The 14,527-nt window shown below is 36.1% G+C and overlaps 1 protein-coding gene across 6 annotated transcripts in view; it reads left to right on the top strand.

Moving 5' to 3' along the window:
- The window catches only part of LOC150100731 (plexin-A2-like), a 992,258-nt gene that overhangs the window by 553,952 nt on the left and 423,779 nt on the right, over window positions 1-14,527 (top strand). For all 6 annotated transcript variants that reach the window (XM_090402045.1, XM_090402043.1, XM_090402046.1 and 3 more), the window contains one exon: window positions 9,124-10,338. In XM_090402045.1, coding sequence (XP_090258171.1) covers window positions 9,169-10,338 — 1,170 coding nt within the window. In that variant the 5' untranslated portion in view covers window positions 9,124-9,168. The remainder of the gene's footprint in view (window positions 1-9,123; window positions 10,339-14,527) is intronic.

The following is a 14,527-nucleotide window of genomic DNA, read 5'->3' on the forward strand; positions in this document are numbered from 1 at the left end:
GACCATACTGCTGCATAGATTGCTGTTTGTCAAACGATGCCATCATATAATATAATGGCGTGTTGAGATGTTAACTAAATATTACATTAATGGAAGTGATATTTAAATGCCCAAACAATTCAAATACGAGTGATAATTTTTTACCTGAAGTGGCTGCCAGTAATATCAGCCAAGATTATTATTGAAACCCTTATCACCTCACCTCTTTAATGGAAAAGACTTTAATAGTTATAGTAGTAGACCGGCGTGTATTTTAAGTCGTAAATGCAGAAGCACTAATGAGAATGCGAAGTTGAAAAATGCTAAAAGTTGGAGTATACCAACCATTTATAACAAGCCGAAAAATGTGGAGATCTTCTAGATTTAGAGAAGAAAAAAAATACTGCTGCATCTTTAATTTTTTGCCTTAAATCAGAGTGTCCACGTTCTGTCTCTGCTTTACCACTAATAGAGTACGAATTTGAATCGGATAGTCGTGGTGGTACATGATATTCATTGCCCCATACAAAAACCACTTGTGCTATAGGGTTTAACTGGAGATCCGTAGTGGTACCATTTTCTGTGTAGATCAAATGCTATATTTTGGCTGCAGTGAATTAACTCACCCTGTCCCAACCACATTTCTAAAGTTCTGGGGGGGGGGGGGATTTAAAAAATCTCTTTATAACTCGACCGAATAGCCGAATATTGGCATTAGTGAGCGAAGTATTCCCTTAGTGACACGTGGAAACTGTTAAAGGCTCCATTATTATCTCTGTGTCTGTCTTCAGCATTCAGAACACGTTCCATTTTTTGCCTTTTTCAAGTTTGTGTGCCTCAGTGACGTTCATGCAAAGAGGATAAGATCCATGGGATCTGCCCTCCTGTTACGAATATCACAACGGAGCTTTCGTATTCATTTTTTGTTGGGGTGGGGGTGCTATAAAAGTAAGTGGATTATCATTTGTCACAGTTGCAAAATTTTCGGTTGTTGAGTTCAGGTAACATTTTTGCCGACTTGAAGAATTATGTTAATTAATGTTGTGATACGGTTGGCATCTCTGTATCACCATCTTTTACTGAACCTAACATTTTCATTTTTAATGAAAATTTAATTTTTTAAATGTTCCTAAATAGAATGTATGTGCATTTCTAACAGTTAAAAATATTATATTGAAAAATATTGAAATCCAACTTAGGATGAAGCACATGCTACGACATATGTGAATGGTATTAGGTCTCTTTAAAATTGCGGAGTGTGAAAAATAGCAAATCCTGGTTTAGAATTGTGATTTTTTTATTTATTTTTATTTTTTTTAAATGGCGATTCTAGCGTCTCCATAGCTAAGTCTGTATCGATGACTTGTTTTGGTTAGATCTGGATTCGAATCCCTTCTAGGACCGTAACCTTTATAATAGGCTAATTCACGTTCAACTAAAAAAGCTGTCTCATACGCAGACAGCAGGGTTTTGAATGTACGAAACAGGCAAACTGACCAGATGAACTTCATAGCCGTAGTTGATTCTGCTGCAAATCCAAATAATATGACAATCTCAAGACTAAAAATCGGAAAATATGAGGAGTTCGTCTATAGTATTACGTTAGTACTTCGTCTGGTTCATGAATTAAAAATTTACAGTACCGTAAAGTCAAAAGGAAAAAAAAAATCGATCGTATCATTTGCATATTTTAAGATGGTTTATAGCCATTGAACTTTGAGCAGAGGGTTTGTTTTTCCTTTTCTGTTCTTAGAAAAAATAGGAAAACAGAAGTGAAACTAAACTGTACAACTGAAACAGATTTTTACTTTTCAGATGTCATACTACTCGGTAATTTTTTTAATTTTATTTTGTGTGTGTGTATGTGTGTGTGAGAGAGAGAGAGTACTTTATAAATCTGAAAAATAGTGACAGAGAGCACTACCTATGGGTTACCATCTAAAATGTGGATTATAAAGTCGCAAACATTTAAGATTACTTTGGCTTTAAATTTAAATTTAAACACTTCAGTAGTTGGTGACAATATTGCTTAGCACTTATAAATGTTGATTTTGTATTATTATAAAAAAAAAGTTATAAATTTCTATGCAAAATGAATTCGCTGGTCATACAACGTGTGGAGTTTCATTTCAAGGAAGTGTGTAAACGCTTTAGTTGGGCACTCAGTGATCAAACATAACACATGGTCTTTGAAGGAAATCATTTTCTCTCTCTCCGAACATGATTAAAATTATAATACAAGTATTTATTTATTAACTGTACAGTTCATAGACGTCAGATTCAAAGTTATCGATCTCTTTCTAAAAAGAAAAAACCCTATTAGTGTAATACCTTGTGTAAAGATGATTACATTTAATGGGGAGGTAAGTTGGGAAGAAAGAATCAATGGGAACACTCTGAATTTCGCTACTGCTGCGGACGACAGAATAAGCCGATTTTCTCATTCGCAGAACTTTTAACTGCCCCCCCCCCCCCCACCCCTACCTTCTCTTTCCCCTACAGCTAATGCTGTCTTCAGTTTCCCAGCTTTGTCCATAATCCTCCCATAGCCATCATTAAAATTCTGCCTTCTACGTCTTCCTTCGCTTGCAAGAACCCGGTGGGTGGATAATCGTGGGTTGAGAGATGGGGAAACACAGGGAAGAGGTGGCATTACCGTCTCTTCTCCACAGGGAGAGAAAAACGAGAGTGAGGAAAGCGAAAACTAATGTGTAATGTTGTGATCCTGTTTTCCGGACTCCGAACACGATACGGAACGCGTGGGAGCCCAACATCCCAGTTTCACCTGTTGGCGAGCGCCACTGTTCTTATGAGGATTTTTGCAGTTGCGCCGACGGTAGTGTCAGTTGGGAAAAGGAGGATTATAGTGGACGTGCTTTTTGCTGTTGCTTTTTTTTTTTTTTTTTTTTTTTTTTTTTTTTTTTTGATGGAGTGGAAATTTTTTAATGAAGCATGCCTACTCACTTTTTAAGGAAATCTTACTTAAATAATGATAACCGGTACAAATTTCAATAATTATCCCTAGAGCAGGAGAAGGAAATCTATTTGTCTTATGAATTAGTGTTAGATAGGATAAGTTGAATGACACTATACACAAATCAATTCAAGGGAGAAAAACTCCCAAGTTCATAAATTCATAGTGCTGGCTTGGTGATTTTACAGGATGCAAGTAAGGACTATATTTTTGTGCATCAAATGCAGTATGTAAAAATGGCTTAAATTATGCCAGTTTCTGTGCGCCTTTAGACACAATCTCCTCTTTCAAGAAAGTCAGTCAATAATTCCCACCTCATAATGCGTACATCAATATATTTTAACTTATGAACTCGATTCAGTTCATATTCAGTACGTTTTTGTAAATATTGGAAACATTTTAAAGGTTTTTTTTTTTGTTGTTGTTTAAAATCTGAAATTCAATTTTGTAATAAAACAAAAGCTCTGGAATTTGTGGTGCAACATTCTGGACATGTACAAAAACAAACCAGATTAAAAGTATACAATACATTAGCCCTACCGGTCCTATTGTATGGAAGTGAAATCTGGACACGAGAACAGAAAGACAAAGATTAATAACAGCTGAAATGAAGTTTATGAGAAAAACTGTAAGTATACTCTATTTGATCACAAAAGAAACGAAGAAATTATGAAAGAATTAAACCAGGAATCAATAATAGAAAAAATTTAAAAAAATATAAACACAAATGAATGGAACATGTTGAAAGAATGAAAACAGAAAGATTGTCAAAACAAGCCTTAAATTACAAACCACTAGGAAAAAGAAAACCTGGACGTCCTTTTAAAAGATTCAACGATGACTTCTAAGGCCGGAACAGGCCACTCTAGACCTAAATTCTTGATAGCATGATGATGAACATTCTGGACAGTTTGAATGTCGTGGAGTTGCGCATTACGTGTGATAGGCAGAAAACTGAGTTTGCATTTCAAACCTGAAATGAAAAGGACTTAAACTTCTTTTTACATACCCCAAGTTAAACAATATGGTTTATACATGCTGAACATTTTACATTTTGGAACTACTCTTGGAGTGGCGGGTTAATATTCAAATTATAGTAATTATTAAAAAGCACCATCCCATTGATGTTTTTGCATTTTTTCGCAATTTTTTTTAAAATATTATACAGAATCAGTATGAACATCTATCATAATGTGTGAAATAGCATGCTAACTATTGTCAATTGAGGAATTGCTGAGAGAAGTGTACAAAATCTTCGAAAGAAAGTTATTCGTGGTTTAGAATGTACTGTACATTACGGATCTTTTCGTATAAATCATCTTAGTTGTCAGCTGCCTGTCGGATTTTTGTTGTGTTTATGCCTGTAATGTTTCAAATATCAAAGTTGACAGGTCGCCCCACGTAATCCGTTGTCCGTGGGTGTGAACGAAGCATGATTTTGGGAGTTTCCGTCTAATGTGATATTCACAAAATACCACACGCGGAAGTCGAATACACGGAAACAGAGTTGGTAGCGATGTGGAAAATCGTTAAAATTTACATTAAAATCACATTAAAGATGGCTTAAAAACCACATCACAAATACATTACATGTGTGGACTTTCTATTATACGTGTACCCTTTTCGTTTCTTGGTAAAGCTACTTCAATCCCCAAACTTAACTGAAAATCCAAATAAACAGAAAAATAGTGTTTACCGATGTTTGAGACAAATAGGCTATTTATATGTTGTCATGTTATTAATTTTTCAAACAAACATCCTTGTCTTTATACAAAAGAAAGCTTTTCAAGATATGTTGCTCAGAGAACAACAGATACTATTAAGGAAGTTAATCTTATAAAACACGGGGATAATCTTAAATATTTTGAGATAATCGAGAACACATTTCATCTCATTAAATTCCAGAGGTATTCAAATTTTGCATGATATAGTAATATTGATTGAATTTTTCCCTCCTATCTTTAAACCATTTTTATCGGAGATTCACTATGTCTGCTCAATTCTAACAGGCACCAGTGCCGGTATTATTTTTCAGTTTCGTGTTACACTCCTTAAAAGCAGTGAATCTATTGCTAAAATTTTATTTGTTGTTATATAGAGGAGTATTGCTTTAGAAACTCTATACGTTTTTACTTTTCCATATACTTTCATGAGATCTGAAAGTGCTGAGATCCAGACATTTCATTTCTGTTATTGAATTTGTTATTCTCTCACATTCAGTCTTATACCAATATTTTTGTGTTCTGAATCGGAAAATATTAATCAAATATAACTTCGAATGAATAAATCCTTCGTTTCTTAGTCATTTACCTCAGCTGCATTCTGGTCATTCACAAATTTCATTGAACATATCTAATTGGAAGTGGTCCCTGAACATTTGTAAATAGAATTTTCTTCATTCTTACAATTTATAGATTTTTGTGCTCTTAAAGATAAAATAAATGTTGGACATGTACCACCTATCTAACTATAAATTTAAAATTTAAATTCCTTAATAATGTGATCTTTGGACATGCCTGGTCTAACATACTGTTGTCAGAATTTCTGACAATATGCAGAATATTGTCAGAAGTTGGTTTGAAAGTACTGCCTTGACAACCAAAGCTATGATGCCCGTATATTATGCCTGCTCATTGCTTTCAAGCAATGAGCTTGGTTTGCTTGTTTTGCTGAATAACGAGTTTCCCGGACAAAAACTCCTACAAATGCAAATGGCAAATGTATCCCACAGAAAACTCTTGCCGTCCTGCACGAGATTAGGTGAGATTCAAACCCATTCTTTAGCTGGAAAGCAGGTAGACAGTAAACTAGGCCAAATAGGAAATGATTTACTTCTAAGCAGATCATCACTCTATTCCACAATTTTCTATATATTTTCTATATATACGAGTTAACAGAAAGAAACGTGATACCTAAGAATGGAATCCGAAGAAGAGCTGATATACTCATACAGGAGGGAGGATAAAAGAAGCCGCAAGGACACCCCACACTTGAGACATTGGCATATATCGCCTAAGACCCAAATTTTGAAGAACCGGAGAAAAGAGAAAATATTGGACCACCGGTCTCTAATGTGTGTGTGTATATATATATATATATTTTTTTTTCATTTGTTTTATGAATAGTGTGCCGATATCGTTATTGAATATTATTTGCTTTTTCAAAAAGAAAAAAAGCAAAACTTATCCTAAGCATTTAAATTAAAATAGTAATTAATGCCTGCTTAAATTGTTAAATTGAGCCATTGCTTTATATATATATATATAAAAATCTATAATTAATAGAATAGAAACTCTATAAAATTGAAACTCTAACTCATCCTTCCATAAACTTTTTTCCATCATATGAAATTGACCCAGATTTCTGCAGTTATTTGGTACAAGACTACCGACCTGTTTTTGTGATTTAGTTGGATCTGTTTCTTGTTAATTATTCAAACAGTTTTCTTTAATGTATTACTGTGGGTCAATTGATTTGTCTGTTTCGACCCAAAAGAAGTTTCTATAAATACTGTGAACAAATACCTCAGGGATTATCATGACTTTATTTGATCTACTACTACTGCAAAAGTTACTCAAACTTTTCAGAGAGAGAGAGACCAGTAGTGTCCTGGAACATGTATTTATAAATATTAACGCAGACCACGAAAGCTTCTGGAAGAAGTAGCCAAGAACGGTCTCGTGTTACAAATCACCGCGCATGTGCGACATAATAAAAACCCTGTGCACGTGCTGTGTCACGTAAAACCGGATTACTCAACTTCTCCGTCAAGAAAGCCTTTCGTGTGACACTGCGTTTCTTCCCATACTAAGTAAGGAGGATTCAACAGTTTCCATGGGCTGCAGTTCTGCTGTTGTTTGCTCTGGAAAAACCAGTCGAACGTGCACAAGTTGAGGAAGGGTAGCTCCGGAGCATTCTGTGGACCGTGATACTGCCTCACAAGCCAGTAGTCATAACGGACGATTTGGATTTCAACTAACTCCCTCCCATTTGTCCAGCATTATCCTCTTCGCTCCACTTCACTCTTGAAAGGTGATTACGTCACGTAGTCACATCGCTAACGATAATTCAGACTTTCTTCTACAAAGATGATAATGCTCATTGATCCACTCGAGACATATTGCTTCCTATAAACCACTTCACACATCACACACACGAACTATGTTAAGTGATGACATCCCAAATCCTCCGAGCAGAGTGGTAGATTTCTATGCACCCATCTCATTTTCAGTGGGCTACTTTCCCAAATAAAATGAGCGGGGAAGAGATAAGTTAGTGTCCAATGACATTGTCATTCTGCTTAGAAATCAGAAGCTGTCTATGCCATTTTCTATTTGATTTGATTATTAATTATCAATAAAATATTTTGCAAACAAGTTTAAGGGAGCCAGGTTAGAAAAAATGACTGTGAGCTTCGAATGTCATAGCTGATATAAAAATAACTTCCAGTTCCTAAAGTGTGACAGCAACTTATAATGTAAGAAAATATTATTTACTATCTCTTATAATTATACTGTATGTTTTGGGTTGTAAATATCGGCCCAAAAAATCGTAAAGCCTTGTTCTTTGCTTATATTTTTCACATGAAAGAAATTATGAAAAACTTAGCCTCGAATTTCCTGTCCTCTTTTCCTCCATCTTTTTATAACAGGCATAGTTGACGTTTTAAAGTTGTCCGCTTGATAGTCATGTCATGGTCTTTCCCCTGCACATTTGATAAAACTAAATCTCCACTCTGTGGTAGTTTTTTAAAGTACTAAACTTTCGAACTCCAGTTTCTGCAGTATTTTTTTTTACTAATATTGATTGAAAACTAGTGCTCCATGTTTGATGCTAGACTTGTTACAATTACAGTTGCTGAATCAAATGTCCCATTTTAATGATTCTAAACCTTAAAGTTTTTATTAAAGACAACTGATTTATGTAGATATATCTAAATGCATCTTATTCGCACAAGTATCGGACACACACAAACATTTTTTATTATGGCTCATTTTGGCCTGCATGAAAATAGCAATCCTTTGTGGAATATTTTGTTTCATGAAAGCGGACTGTTGAGATATAGTGCTATTCCTTCTTTAGTGCAATCACCTTCATAACAGAAAATGTGGGACATATTTGCCATTTCATCTCTTCATGAAAATATATAGTTATGGTTCTGAGATGAACTAGGCAATTCTGTAAATTTCCCTCTGACTATTGTTTAAGATCGCAGTTTTATCATGTTTTATCATAACAGAACTCAGCTATGCATATGGCAGTGGTATACAACCTCTCAGTATAAGGCATTAAAGGTTTCAGACCCAATATTGCTCTTTCAGACTTTAGTTTTATGTAGTGACGTGGAACTCCATTGAATATAAGGATGATGAGCTAATTTCAAGCAGTTCCTATTCATTAGACGAACATTGAAATCTGCGAATATTTTTTAAAACATGGGAATTTTACCAGACATAATACCTATTTTTTAATTTAAAAAAAAGTTTTTGGTCATTTGAAGACTATGAAATATCACCATAAGTAAATATTCTACGTTAATAAAACTAGCTCATTAGTAATCTTATTCCAAAAACAATTGAGCGTAATTTTCTGCTCCCGAACATTGTCTGGCACTAGTGAGTATATCCTAAGTACGGAATTCATTTTTCTTCTCCAGTGTAGATTATTTTTAGTACCTCAAAAGAGATATAAATATGATGTTTTGATATGAAATATAATGGTGTCCATCCCCTCTCGTACTGTAATATTCATACTAAACTTCTTATCTTTGTCTTAATTTCTTTGATTCTGATTTCTAATAGTGAATTCGTTATCTTGTGATTTTAATGTAAGAAATATGATTTTTCGATTTCATGGACGTATATCTATGTAGTTTTTCTTTTCCTTTATAATAACCACATGTTGCCTTTTTCCTACACACGCATCTGGCATTTATCTGACCGTAGCACTGAAACCATTCTAAACTCTTGTTTTCCCCATTCCAGTACTTCCTGATGTGAATCATTTTCTGTGGTAAAGAAAATAACCTTTAGTACTTACAAAAATGAGCTTTTATTGTTTTAGTATGTATTTACATGTGTGTAGGAGTTAAGAAGTTACAAAATGCTTTAACATTTATGTATATATACATATATATATATATTTTATTATTTTTTTTTTTCATTTTTCAGATAACACACTGAGACTGTGACGTCACGAGGCCGTTGGCAGCCGCCATGAAGAAGCGGCAGAAATGGTGGGTGTGTGTTAGCGATCCCTGGCCGCCGTTGGTGTTACTGATTGTGGCGATCGCAATTTTGCCACGGTCCGCTACTCCCGCCGATGTGAATTCCAGCTATCCCGTTTTCTATGATCCCAAGACAGAAAAGTTCAACCATCTGGTTATTCATCAATACACGCATACAGTATACATCGGAGCCGTCAACAGGATCTATCAGCTTAAACGTGACTTACGACTAGAAAATGAAGTCATCATGGGACCTCACGACGACAGTCCAAAGTGTCCAGTAACTCGCATCTGCGTGAACGAGCGAAAACAGCCGACGGATTACCACAACAAAGTGCTAGTAGTCGACTACACCCAAAGTAGGTTAATCGCTTGCGGTAGCCTCTTCCAAGGTATCTGCACAGTGCACGATCCAAGCAACGTGAAGAACTACGAAACTCCTGCCAATGAGTCGGTGGCGGCCAACAACGCCACTGCCTCCACTGTAGCCTTCATTGCCCCTGGACCGAGGGAAGTGTCGAAAACATCGACGCATGTGCTGTATGTCGGGGTAACGTACACTAGTAATGGACCCTATAGGTCAGATGTGCCGGCTGTCAGTAGCCGAAGTCTAGCCCCGAATGATATGTTCGTGATTGCCCAGACTGGAGTGACAACTGGCACGAAAGTCATGGTGAACAGTATGTCACGTGAGATTTACCCTATCACTTATGTGTATGGCTTCAGTTCCAAAGGATTCTCCTACTTCCTTACGGTACAGAAAATGTACACGGACCCGCCAAAGCCCTTTATATCAAAACTTGTCCGAATCTGCCAGACGGATATTCAGTACTATAGCTACACTGAGGTTCCATTGGTGTGTCGTTCTACAAACGGCACGGATTTCAACCTTGCCCAGGCTGCCTATGTTGGGCGACCGGGTTCTGAATTGGCTGTTTCGCTAGGTATCACAGCCCAAGACGACGTCCTTTTTGTCGTATTTGCCAAGTCAAAAGACGAGGCGGATGTTTTTAACAAGCCAAGTCTTCATTCAGGCTTCTGTGTGTATGCCTTGTCTGCGGTCCATAGGAAGTTTACTCAGAATATCCAGAACTGTTACAGTGGAAAAGGAGAAAGGGGTTTGGACTTCATTAACCCTAGCCAAAGCTGTGAAAACACAGTAAGTACTTTGTGGAATTATCTTAGTGAAAAAATTGAACAAATGCTTGTTTTGTCACGTCTCCATTAAGTATTATTAAGAATATGATAAATAAATCCCGTGTGATGATACAGCATTTCCCCTTTTTACGGGAGTTCACGATACCATCTAGTCCCCCCAAATTTTATCCGCGCTCCGGAACCGGCATAGCTGACGAATCAGACCTATGGCCGGGTCAGTATGCCTGACTGTAATCCGTGTGTGTCCTCGGACCGGTTTGCCTGCTTGCCGGATGAAAAACACCAGATAAACTGGGGGGGGGGGGGAACCCTGCTGTCCACGCCCGGCTAACTTGGCTATGGCTGAGGAAGATCCTTGAGCTCCTCCCGTCGTTGACGGGAATCGAACCTAGGACACTCCTTCCCCAGGCATATGGTTGCGAAGCGCAAAGCCACTAGGCTAACCGCGCGGACAATGTTAAATATCTAATTCATATATTATTGTCTGTCTTCCCATTTCTTTGAATTACCATCATATTGCCAAAACAAACACTTATAGTTTAAAACTATCAAATATAATCTAAAATAAAACTGACAATGGATTCGCGGCAGGTTAGCTTAAATATAGTGCATTGGTTAGGAGAGTAGTCCAAGGGATAGAGGACTTGATCTGTGTTGGGGGTGGAAGGCGAGTTACCTAAATAGGACTTCAATTAGAGGATTAGAATATTGGAAAAATTTTATAGGGAAAGATGAAATTTGGAAACCTCGGCTATCGTATGATAGACATCTAGTCCACTCACTAGTGCAGCCATCTCGAGAACTGTTTCAGAATTAGCATCTCCCATTCAGAAAACGGCGAGCATGAGCTCAGTAATCCGAGACGATATTGCCTTAAAGCATTATGATGGGAGAGAAAATGCATAGTTCACTTCAAAAAAATATTTCGTGTCATAAGAATGAAGCACTTTAGTTTATAAATACTTGTCTAAATCTCTGATAGTCTTCGCCTACCTATTTAGTCGAATAGTAACATACCCACTCTCCAACAACAGGTTGCTGATCCGAATCCTGCTATGGGTATGGATCGTTATTGATTGTCTTTAGATAAAAGATGAATCTCACCGGTCTGTATGAGACCACAGCTTGTTTACTCGTGCCCTCAAATGCCTTGAAAATATTTCATGTTTGTTCTCTATAACAGGGTTTCCGGACTATGTAAAAATCAATTCCTTTATGCCCGCCAACGGCAGTGATGTACTGTAGGTTTAGAACTTTTTTGTGGAAGAAAAAAAAAAGAAAAACTTTTACCACCCGTCACAAATGCAATATTACAGATTTCTGTTATCTTCTCGCTGATTTAGGAACGTAATTTGTGAATCAATGCATTCCATCTGACTATACTGATTTGACTACCACCTTTATTGGGAAATCCGCATTGAGAAGAGTTTCACATCACGTTATTCATGCTAAGTTTTCGGGATTCGTTTGCAAATGTACGTGATTACGAGTTTTACAAAACAGTCGTAGAGAATAATATTGCCAGTCAGTTCACTAGAACGTTTATGGTTATGGGTGAGCATCTGGCGGTTGCTACTGTCGCAATGGTTGCTGCTTCAAGGCGTTCGCTATTGAAATCTTTCAGGAATGATTTATGGTTCTTTTGCCATCTTTCTAAAGAGACAAATGTAGCCATAAACACAGGCTAACAGAACGAGGAGCAAGGCAAGGTGCTCTAATCGGCACCAACGACAGAATAATTCATCTCGGCATGCAATTCAGGAATACCAGAGCACTTACGCTATTCTAAGAACTTGCAAAGAATTGTGGCAATTGCGCAAAGACGCAATCACAAATACCAGCTGGAGGGAGAGATGGGTAAAAACTGCAATAGTGACAACCCATTTTGAGGACGATTGTGATCGTCTGCCGTCAAGCTTTTCAAGATTAAAATTTGGAAACAAGTAAACAAACCTTTTATATCTTGTGGCTGCCCAGAAGTGCTAGTGGGAGAATGGTTCTCTAGGCATGCTTTTAAGTATAATATCATGATATTGGCGCCCTAACCAAGTGATTGGTTGATTTAATTACTTCCAGCTCTTTTTTTAATCCAGATCTACATCATGGGATAAAAGGATTATTTCATCATTTCATTTCCTTTTTTCTTTCATTAGAAGACGCTCATTTTTTTTTTTTTTTTTTTTAATAGAACAGGATTTTTCGACATTTAACGTCTTAACACACCCTTATCAGACTATTATTTAGGTCAAATACGACCTGACACTTTATCTACTTTATCTCATGGTCATAGTAATGAGCACTGCATGTTGTAGATGTATATTAGTCCAGTTAATGAAGAAAGAACAAAAATACATTAAAATATGTTGGAATGTTTGCATTTCAAAATGAAACACAAAGTAAGTAGTTCTTGCAGAGCTGAGAAATTGTCAGGTTCACATAAAGAAAGGCAGAAAAACATTTAAAATGAATTATACTAAAATTTAAAGCTCTTATTATATTAGTTTAAGAACTAAACTGAATCTGGTTTAAGATAATGCATGAAAAAACGATGTTGTAATTGAATTATCGAGAATAAATTGGCAATTGTTGGCGAAAGTAACTTTCGGATACTGTATTTCATTTTGGTGAAAGCCTTGCCAGTCGGTTTTTGTGTGTGGTGGGGGTTAATTCCTAAAGGCAACGGGTATTTCAGTACGTTTGTCATTAGTACAAAGTGTTAATACACACTGAAATTTTCATACGCTGCATTAATTCGTAAAGATCTTTTTCATTGTAAAGAGACTGTTGGGAGTATCGATTCTTAAAATCTGATAATATAGAGTATGGAAAATACTAGAATTTCAAAACACCGGGTTTTAAATGTAGGATAGAATACGAAATGCTTTATCTTCTTGGAAGCAGATAGTGGGACGACTTGCTGAAGATCATTATTCTACTTTTACTCTCATTTCAGGCACTGCTTCGTACTTGGTGTACTTTGTAATAAGCTTCAGCATCACTTAAGGTCACAAAGATTTCGTTTTAAGAACCATGGTGTTTAAATCTTTAAATTTTTATCTCTACAAAATCGATGTTACTTCACCTTCACAATTAAATAAAATAGTTGATGTGAAGCAAGTCATAGAATAGAATGCATTATTAGTGATGCGATACTTTTTTATATATATTATTATGTGGCAAAGCCTACACGAAAGAAGTTTCACAAATGGATGAAAAGCCTAGCGAATTCAAATTGGATAGTTCGGATTGGAAACGTACCGTTCGATTCATATGAACGGAATACGGGATTAAAATCTGCTGAACTTTCATTTTGCGACTACTTTCTCCCTAAATGTGTTTTCTTGGTTCACACTCTAGTGCATTCTCTGTTTATTCAAGGAATCAAACCAACTTTCCAGTTGAGAAACGAGCGTGGTCCGTGTTCTTAAGTACAAATCGCTAAGAGCGAAATACGAATAAAGAGGAAAAGAAAAAAAAAACATGAAAAGGAAAATACATTACTGTTTGCACATCGCTGATGTATTTATTCCACGGTGTTGCACTTTTTACGTCTGTTATTTCAGGGAAAGAAAGAACATCGAAATGAAGACCGAACACAGTACATTGATCTTTATATAAATATGATGTGCATCATTGCTTTCAAGATCAGTGATTTTTCCAACTTCTTTATTCTTCCTGTAATCCTATGAGCGCACCATCGACGCTTAGTTAAGTTGTGTTAGTACTTTTTTCTATATCTCATGGGCTGCATTAAGGTTTAGTGTAAAGAAAGATTGCCTCAGTTTTATCAGATTATTCTGCTGAAATGCAATATGAACATATACAGTAATTTTTTTTTGCGACGTTCAGTTCCGTATAAAGTTTACGCATTATGCTAATATTATTATTTTCTGACATTATTTTAAGTATTCTTATAACATGCCTAAAACATCGCTCAAAGTACGTCTAACTCTGATATTATTTTTAGTTGCATTTCTGTATAATGCGTTAGTAAGGCTGTGGTAACTATAATCTTAATCGCATTATCCTGTGATATATATTCTCTTTGACCAGATATTAGTCGTATTTCCCAGAAAAACTAATCAATGACAGATGTATTGAATTCTGTAAATATGAATTATGGTATTACTTTTATCAATCCAGTTGGTGCAATGAATTGTTTGCATGTACATGTCATAGACATGGATAAA

The sequence above is a fragment of the Typopeltis vanoorti genome, chromosome 12, assembly GCF_054136105.1.
Source record: "Typopeltis vanoorti isolate ZY-2024b chromosome 12, IOZ_Tvanoo_1.0, whole genome shotgun sequence".
NCBI lineage: Eukaryota > Metazoa > Arthropoda > Arachnida > Uropygi > Thelyphonidae > Typopeltis > Typopeltis vanoorti.